Source organism: Megalobrama amblycephala, linkage group LG19 (genome assembly GCF_018812025.1).
Source record: "Megalobrama amblycephala isolate DHTTF-2021 linkage group LG19, ASM1881202v1, whole genome shotgun sequence".
NCBI classification, from domain to species: Eukaryota; Metazoa; Chordata; class Actinopteri; order Cypriniformes; family Xenocyprididae; genus Megalobrama; species Megalobrama amblycephala.
The window spans coordinates 23,545,766-23,555,313 of NC_063062.1; the positions used below are offsets into that span (position 1 = coordinate 23,545,766).

The following is a 9,548-nucleotide window of genomic DNA, read 5'->3' on the forward strand; positions in this document are numbered from 1 at the left end:
CTAATGTCCTCATCTGAGCTGGCTAACCGCTCCAATCACGCTGAATGCGTAGCTCATTTAGCTGTTTATTCAGCTCTTCCACTTCTTGGGAGAGCTCTTCAATTTTAGCACATGCCAGGTCTAGTGATGATGGCTCGGGAACATTACAGTAATCGTGATCCATGGATGCATCAGTGGGAACGGGTTCAGCGGACACCACCTCGACAGGTCTCTCTCTCCTCTCCCACACACTTGGCCGAGGGGCTTGAATTGTGTAGTCGTTCCAAATGAAGAGCTCTGGCACTGCACCAGTTACTAACTTTCTCAGAGTCCATACTGTCTGTGGTTCAATAATCTGATCTTTATTAAAATGTTTGCTACAAACCTTAGAACGACTAGAACCAGTAAAATCATCTCGCCGTATGTTCACTAGCCACCATTTTCTAAGCTCGGTTTCGCAAGGAAAGCAGTAGAAACTTAAAGTTCCGTTAAACTTTGACGATGCTGTACACAGCGGAACAACGGTGTTTGTGGGTTTTCTTTTGCTGTTTCTGAAATCGAAAAGTATTTTCTTTTTTAAACATTTTAAAACAAACCCAAACAATGGCAGCCAAACTGGAAACTAGCGAGCCGTAACACTTCAAGTCGGAAGTACGTCATGAGGCTCAGTTCAAGTAGTCCACTGGCAACTCTCAAATAAGGCGCATTACTTAAAAGCAGCTTCCGTCTTTTTTGTGTGGTCTCCTTTATCAGTTCATGATGAAGTAACAATAAATGAGGTTTAATTCACGTGTTGGTGAACAGTCTGTTTTAATACTCAGAGATTCACTAAGCATATAAGAAGCTAGCCAATATGAGATTAGCTTTTATTCAGAGATGAGTTTTGCTGAACTCTATAAAAGCGGCTTTTCGCTTTGTATTCGCATATTAAATGAAGCTACAGCGATCATAGATTTTGTACAGCAGAATGTATAACAAATTCAGACTGCATGTTAGCTAATATTACCATCAATAGATCGCTAGCAGATTTTGTGGTTTAGTAGACACTATGTTTGCTTACTATTTGCACCTTATGATTAAATGCAAACAATGTATTTATCTATTTACATAGGAAGTACACGAGCAGCTGCATTTCAGCGATTATAACTGGGCATATACAATTTCATAATTATGGGACGAACAGCGATTTATGATAATGACGTATTTGTCAGCTTATTGGTAGACTTCACTGCTGTCACGTAAGAATGATATTATTTCAACTTACCAAGTGTGCCGAGGCAGTATTATCCAGGTATTCTCAACAAAGCAAGAGCACAGTTGATGCTGTAATCATGTCATTTTGCCAAATGTTTTTATTGGATTTTTGGCTCTGGAGGGTGTTTTGTTTGCGGTCATCAGGTGTTCACTATATGGGTCATTCTACAGAAATGTCCACTTTTCTCAACTTTAGATTTTTTTAGTGTTGAAAATGCTTTGGGATTACAAGTTTTATATATTTTAAAACGAAACAATGTTATTTGAACAATTACACCTCCCTGAGCCATCAATGTGGCAATATCTGTTTTTTAATTAATTATAAAAATTCCAAGCGCCAAAGAAGTGCTCGCCCCCACAGTCATGTACAGAGGGAAAGTACTTTATTTTGAGGTCAAAAACAGTTTTTTTATACCATTTAAAATACAATAATTATACTATCAAACATATTATGTAAATGACATAAAAAACAAAAACAAAATGCTGAATAAATATTATAAAATATATAATGCATGTAGTGGTCCCCTGGAGTTATGTCACTGGTGTTTCCTTTAACAAAAATCTCTTATTTTTAAATAAAAAATGACACAGATGACATCACTTGACTTCCTTTTTCCTGTTTCCTGAAGATCAATGAAGAAAGGCCAAGGGGAAGTCCGCTATCTCTTTTCAGTTATCAGAAATTTTAATTAGAAAATCATAATTTCATATGAAGCTTTTAGTTGAAGTCACTGGTATGACCTACTTTATTGTTAGAGAATTAAAAAAAAAAAAAATCTAGAATATAAATGGATTAAACTACTTAATTTAGTGAGTATACCATGACTGACAACATGTGGTTTGATACCTTGCAGCAGCCATTTTGTAAAATGCATTTTTCATGAAAATTGTCACTGGTGTTACCTGTTTATAAACTTTATTCAAAGCTATTCATTTAGTTCTTTTCATAAAATAGCACTAAGATTACTTGATTCTAACTTTTCTTTCTCATTGTTAATCCTCCTTTGGGCAGGTATGGCTAAATTGAGGGTATATGGCTAAATTGAGTGCAGCTGAGAAGCTGCACTCAATTTAGTATACCAAATGTAAAAATTTAGTTCCATCTACTTAATTATAGTTGGTCTTACATCACTTGTGATTCATTGTGTCACTGGTGTACTGTTCCCTTTCGAAGGAAACTTCAACTCTGCATTCAAATCGCATTGGGGAATGTCACATGTGAGCCGATGTCCGAAAGCCAAGTATCAAAAAACTCCAATCATATTGGCCCGCGAAAGCCTATGACGTCATCATAGTACGACCCAGAAGTATATAAGGAGCGCCTAGAGAATCAGTCAGTATCTTCTCGCCTTTCGGGACTGTTCTGTCTGATCGCGATTGTATGGACTCTGGTAAGGGTATCTATATTATGCCTTACAAACGTTTCAAGAAAGTGTGTTCATCCGTGTCCCAGGTTTTGACACTTGATATACACATTTCTGGGCATTGTCTGTCAGGGAGAGGAACGTGCATAGACAGTGATTGAGGGCACTGTTTGTGTGTTTTTTTGTTATTTACTGTGAGCATCTCCCTATCGGGATGCTCCGTTCTCATTTGGCACTCTTCTCAAGGAAAGAGGTGTCCGCATCTGTTCCTGGTGATTCTGGCCCCGTTTGTGCTGAGGCAAAACGGTGGCTGCAATCATGAGGCTTGCAGGTGAGCACCTTGGGAAGTTTGAGAGAGTTGTATTCTCTCTCGGCTCCCCCGGGGCTGACGAGGATGAGTTGCTGGATGACAATGACTTCTGTGTTTTACGTCATCGCGTCCGGCAGCGCACGCTCCTCTGGCTGCTGTGTATGTGGAGCTGCTGGTGTTTTTGGGACGCACTTCTGGCAGGCTGCGGCTGCCATGAGGGCGCGTTAATAAAGGGGCCGCGCGTGGATGGCTCGACAAGCGGTTTCTTTCTGTCCATGAACGCTGCAGCTCCCATAGGCTTTCCATTCCTTCCTGATCTCCACGTTTGAGATCGGGAGGGCATGGAAAAACCCCTAGCCATTCAGATTTGTATCTGAGCCCAGACAGACGGGAGGGGGAAGAAGTGAGAGTGAGATGGGTGATCGATTGTAAACACTGCTGCGTTTGTAAATGATCCCCCAGCTGCAAAGGGCAATTTACATCTACCCTCTCCTCTTCTTCTTCCACCTCCTATATTATTTATATATATATATATATATATATATATTATTTATTTATTTATTTTTTTTTTTTTTTATGTAACCCGTTGTATCGCTCTAGTATTCGAATGAGCTAATGAGGATGAATGGGCACAGTAGCGTGACCGTATAGTTAACGTCTAAGTTCGTAAGGAGGATTTGAAACAGCAATTTCACTACAACTTGTTAAGGAAGAAGGAAAAAAATGTATTGGTACCATCAATTGGAAAAAATAGTTCAAAGTTTGCAAACAGTCAAACGAAACTAAAAGGGAATACAATCAGGCCTGTTTGGAATGATCAATAAAAGAAAGGTTTCCCAAAACACTGTTCAGAGTCTTTTCCTTGTGTTACTATTTGTCTCTTCGATAAAGTCAGATCCTTCCAGGAAGAAAAAATTTGAAGAAGAAAAATATGAAAAAAAGTAAAAAAAAAAAAGTAAAAGTAGTCACGTGACAGAAAAGATTTACTACCCGGGTAGTCTTAACTCAGTTTCACTCAAGGTATCCAAAGAGTGTGGTGTGTTGTATTCTCTTATCTGTATCCAGGGATTGATGACAGAATAAGGATGCTGAATGTGCTGCAAAGAAGGATGCGTTGCGACATCAACTAGGCACTGTTGGCTCGCCGTTCACTCGTCCACGATCGAAGAAGCACACATCAACAGCAAACAAGAGAAGGAGGGAAAAAAACCAACCTGCATAATGCAGAAAACTTATCACTCGTTCACATTCACTTCATCTGAATTAAGAACAGATATAAAGCACAGGAAATTTCAAATCTTTCTCTTTTCTTCCTCCAACTGCATATTAACGTAACTTATCTTACAAAGAATATACCCACTTGATCAACATTAAACAGACTAATGTCTGACATTATATATATATTATGACAAAATAAAAACAAAATAAAACGACTAAATGGCAAACATGCATGTCATCACATACTCTAAATTCTCTTTCTTAACAGTACATTCCCATACAGTTAATTAATAACATCAAACTATCACAAATTGGCTCAATTTGCATCAACTAATGCACATCAAACAACGTGTGACGCAGTTGATTTTAACAACTCATTTGATTGAACTCCGATTGGTTTATGACAAACTATCCTTTATCTCTTTTATCAACATGCATATTTCAATACTTTCTCATCATCAGTTAGTTATCAATCGTATTTCTTACTGTAAACCATTAATTAAACACATATGACCGATTACAGAGCAATAACGGAGGAACACAACACTCACCGGAGTTCCTCGAAATAAAAGTACAAAAAGATGTTTCTTCCCCCCGGATTCGACTGGAAAAGAACTTAAAACAGTTTCTTCACACTTTATATTGCTCTCTTTTAAAATATTTGCACTCTGAAATCAACAATCTTCTATCTCCGCTCTCATTTGTAAAAAATGGCTCTTTTCTCAATTATTGCGCTCGTCACGGAGGAGCGCCCTCTAGTGGAGAATAGCATCACTACAACTACTCTTCAAATTAAGAGTCCATTAACCACCCTAATTATGAGGGGTTACATTTATAAACACTCACAGCGAACTCGCAATAAACACAAATAAACATGAATCATGTGTTTCACATGCAATCAATATTACAGTTCAAAATTTTAAACTTGTAAACTTGTAGATCATTCACCACTCTATTACCGCATACAGCGCGTCTCTCTCATAGCTTGCATATCGCATTCCCACCTTGTCAATCAACCCCCGCAAACAACCACTCAAAATACATAACACATAGGTGCGGGCGGGACTTAACTCTAATGAACCAATAAAATAAAGAAAGACTTAAGTTAAAACCACATTTTTCACATGTGCATAACACTCTAACTTGATTTATGTTCTTAAAGGCATACATCCACTTATTTCATATGTCAATATATAAAGCAGTAAACTCATTACCTGTAGAATATTATTCTACTTGGTTACATATGTGTGTGTGTGTGTGTGTGTGTGTGTGTGTGTGTGTGTGTATATATATATATATATATATATATATATATATATATATATATATATATATATATATATATATATATATACATACACTGGCATGAAAAAGTATGTGAACCACTTGCAGAATCTGAGAAAATGTGAATCATTTTAATGAAATAAGAGAGATAATACAAAATGCATGTTATTTTTTGTTTAGTACTGTCCTGAGTAAGATATTTTACATAAAAGATGTTTGCATTTAGTTCACAAGACAAAACAATAGCTGAATTTATTAAAATAACCCCACTCAAAAGTATGTGAACCATTGATTCTTAATACTGTGTGTGGTTACCCGGATGATCTATGACTGATTTTTTTGTTTTGTGATGGTTGTTCATGAGTCTCTTGTTTGTCCTGAGCAGTTAAACTGAACTCTGTTCTTCAGAAAAAATCCTCCAGGTCCTGCAGGTTCTTCAGTTTTCAAGCATTTTTGCATATTTGAACCCTTTCCAGCAGTGACTGAATGATTTTGAGATCTGTGTTTTCATACTGAGGACAATTGAGGGACTAAAACACAACTATTAAAAAAGGTTTAAACATTCCCTGATGCTCCACAACGAAACACGACGCATTAAGAGTCGGGGGGTGAAAACTTTTGAACAGGATGAAGATGTCACATATTTTCTTTTTTTGTTTAAATATCATTGTTTTACATTTAGTACTGCCCTTCGGAAGCAACAGAAGATACTTGCATGTTTCCTGGAGAAAAAAAAATTAAGTACAATTTACCTTGATAGTTGAATTCAAAAGTTTTCACCCCCCAGCTCTTAATGCATTGTGTTTCCTTCTGGAGCATCAGTGAATATTTGAACCTTTTTTAATAGTTGTGTTTGAGTCCCTCAGTTGTCTTCAGTGTGAAAAGATGGATCTCAAAATCATTCAGTCACTGCTGGAAAGGGTTCAAATATGCAAAAATGCTTGAAAACTGAAGAATCTGCAGGACCTGGAGGATTTTTCTGAAGAACAAAGCTCAGATTAACCCTCTGGAGTCTGAGGCTGATTTGGGGCCTGGAGAAGTTTTGACATGCTCTGACATTTGTGCTTTTTTCAGTTGTTCATAAACATATAAATGACAAAAGTGTCATTACACTGTATTCAGCACAAACTAGGCTACAATAATATGTGAGGAACATGTATGTACATGTTTGTGTTTTTGAAGGAATGATGTTTATGCGTGGTTACTGAAAAAACAAAAAACTTAAGTCACTGAAATAAGGCCAAAATAAGTATATTAAATCTGTGTTCGCAAGACTTTTGGGTATTGGAGGTTGTAGACTAGAGTTTTTGCTTCAAAATTATGTAAAAATTATGCTGCCTACTCCTTCATATAAAACAATATATTGATTTAGTTTTTGTAAGACACTTTTTGCCAAGAAACACAGTATGCATGGAGGCGTGAATCACCACTGAAAAATGGGCTATTCTCACCTGAGAAGACAAAAGAATTGGATAGTAATGAGCTGAAATGACTTGCATATTAATGAGGCATTTCAGTCAGGTAGGCTGTGAAAAAAACTTCTGTGATGTCTCAAGCTCATCATGATATATGAAACATACAGAAAAATATTATTACAATATAAAGTAATGGTTTTATATTATACTTTAAAATATAATGTATTTCTGTGATGCAAAGAGTCTGAATATAGGCTTTTAGTTTAAAAGCATGCACATTTGGAGAAATATTGGATTCTCATATGCTTATGTCAATTTTCTATACAGAGAATTATATTTATTTAATATTCATTGTCATTACTATGAGCGCTGGTGTTTTCAATTCATCCTTGAAGTCGGAGGGCGCTCTCTGTGCATTTTTAGTCCACAAATTCATCTAAAAGAAGAAGAGGCTATTCCATGAATGGAGTTTCCAATTCATACTGCAGCCGGAGGGCGCTAAAGAAACAAAAACTCATCTAAAATTCATCTGTAGAAGAAAAGAAAACAGGAACTAACTGCATGTCTTCTAGAGCTCCCTAACCATGACTTTTACATCCAGATAAAGACTTTTCAAGACAATAAATACACGATTGAGACGACGAATGCATGTATTTCCTCTGAATTTGCGTCTGAATAGCGCTGGCTCCGTGGGCGTGGCCGCATTAGCAGATAATGAGCTGAATCACGGACTTCTGACATGGCTCTCTTTTCATACAGATTACATAAACACAGAAGGTTTGTTTTCGATTTGACTTAAATGATTTAAAGCCTGACATCTTAACGTTTTTTTAGACATAAGTTTAACTTTTCTGTGATTAGTATTCACTAAGTTACACTTCATTTTCTGAGAACTATCAGATTGGACTTCGTTCAGAGGGAGAGGAGAAATCACGCATCATGTTAGTTTTCTTTATTTTACAAAAAGCACAACATTGTGTTTTTACTCAGAGTGTATACAAATAAAAGAAGATATTCTATAGTTTCAATTGATATATTACTTATGTCTCTATGACAAAAAATGACGGAGTATTTTAAGTCTGTTTTGCTGCAATGTGAAAAAAAACCTGCAAAACGCGCCGACGCGTTTTCAGACCTCAGAGTGTTAACTGCTCAGAACAGACAAGAGACTCATGAACAACCATCACAAATTATAAAAACAGTCATAGATCATCCAGGTAACCACACACAGTATTAAGAATCAATGGTTCACATACTTATGAATGGGGTTATTTTAATAAATTCAGCTATTGTTTTGTCTTGTGAACTAAATGCAAACATCTTTTATGTAAAATATCTTACTCAGGACAGACTGATGTCAGACTGATGGCTGCCCACACAGCAGGAGACTCCTAGGCGGATCCGCATTCAAGTCGCCAAACCCGCGTGACTGTCACATTAGTTTTAGCGCTGCCGAGAGGATCAGCTCTGCCTCCGGGTGGCACCGTAAATTCTACTGTCAATCAGCGGATCCTGAGCGGACCCATGTCGGATCCGCGGACACTCACGCGCCTTTACTGTAACGGTTGTATCAATTTGCAGGTCCCAAACGCCTTCGTTGTGGATCCGTCACTGCGCGCAAGTGGACGCCGATACGGGTCCGTTCGCGGATACGTTCCGGAAGCTGCGATACCTCCGCAGCCGATCCGCCGCGAAGTCCTTTTGCTGTGTGGGTGGGCCCATAGTGATTATTTTCTGTCGGCCCGCTTTTCCGGTTTGATAGTGAGAGGATCTTTTAGGCTTAAAAGAACCTTAGATTCTATCCTTTCATGTAGAGAAAAAGGAGTATGAGGAATCTTTGGTCTTTGAGCCGCAGGAAAGTGAGCTGGGTCTATATTTATATTTCTAAATATGCTGACCTTGTGTTCCTTTATAGTTTTCCTGAGTATGTAATTAGAAAAAGTAAGGGGTTTTTGGGCAAACTGAAGTTTGCTAGGTTGGCTAGTATGATATATTGTGCAGGCCACAAAATGGCCGCTTCTTAGCCACAGGTAGCCGCAGTAGCTTCTCATCTACTGTTTGCTAGAGTAGTTTGAGTTAGCACTCGTCACTTCAGTTAGTATCTATGTTTAGGTCGGCCTTAATCGGCCGCCTGACATTGTTTGCTTTTTGAGCTTCGCATTATTTCCTCTTATCTATAGAGATTCAGAGGTGAAGCCCAGGCATTGCGATGCGTGTGGCCCTGTAGGCCCACAGCTTAGCGGCCCAGGCCAGGACTAGGTTTAGGTGTTTTGTTATAAACCACCCTTTGTATTTCTATCCCTTGTTAGGTTGTATAGTTCCTAGTTCTGACCTTCTCCTGAGGGAGTTGTTAGGCCGTATGCCCATTTCCCCTTGTTTATGTAGGTGCAATGGCTGAGGTTAACGGCTAAGGTAGCAGGCTGTTATTTGCCTCCCTGGTGCTGTTTCTCAGGTGGTAGGCCCTTATCTTTGCATAGATAAGTTTATGCAGTGCATGCTAGGCCCCACTTTCTAGAACTTTAATCATGCTATGATTTTGTTTCCCCTGAGCCCCTTGAACTTCATTCAAGTTTGAGTTACGGTGCTAGCTTTTTAGCTTCCGTCCTCTAGGGCTCAGTAAAGATCTATAAGTTCTGTTTGGTGAGAACATTTATCCTTTTTAAATGGCATGTATTTACAAAGCATTCGTTTGCTTTGGGTTCTAAGCTTTTGCCCTACATGTAT

At 38.1% G+C, this 9,548-nt stretch overlaps 1 protein-coding gene across 1 annotated transcript in view; it reads right to left on the reverse strand.

The window, feature by feature from the left end:
- The window catches only part of LOC125253919 (extracellular calcium-sensing receptor-like), a 9,010-nt gene extending 8,847 nt beyond the window's left edge, over positions 1–163 (reverse strand). The window contains exon 1 of the mRNA XM_048168177.1: positions 28–163. Coding sequence (XP_048024134.1) covers positions 28–163 — 136 coding nt within the window. The remainder of the gene's footprint in view (positions 1–27) is intronic.
- Between the last annotated feature and the right edge of the window lie 9,385 nt (positions 164–9,548).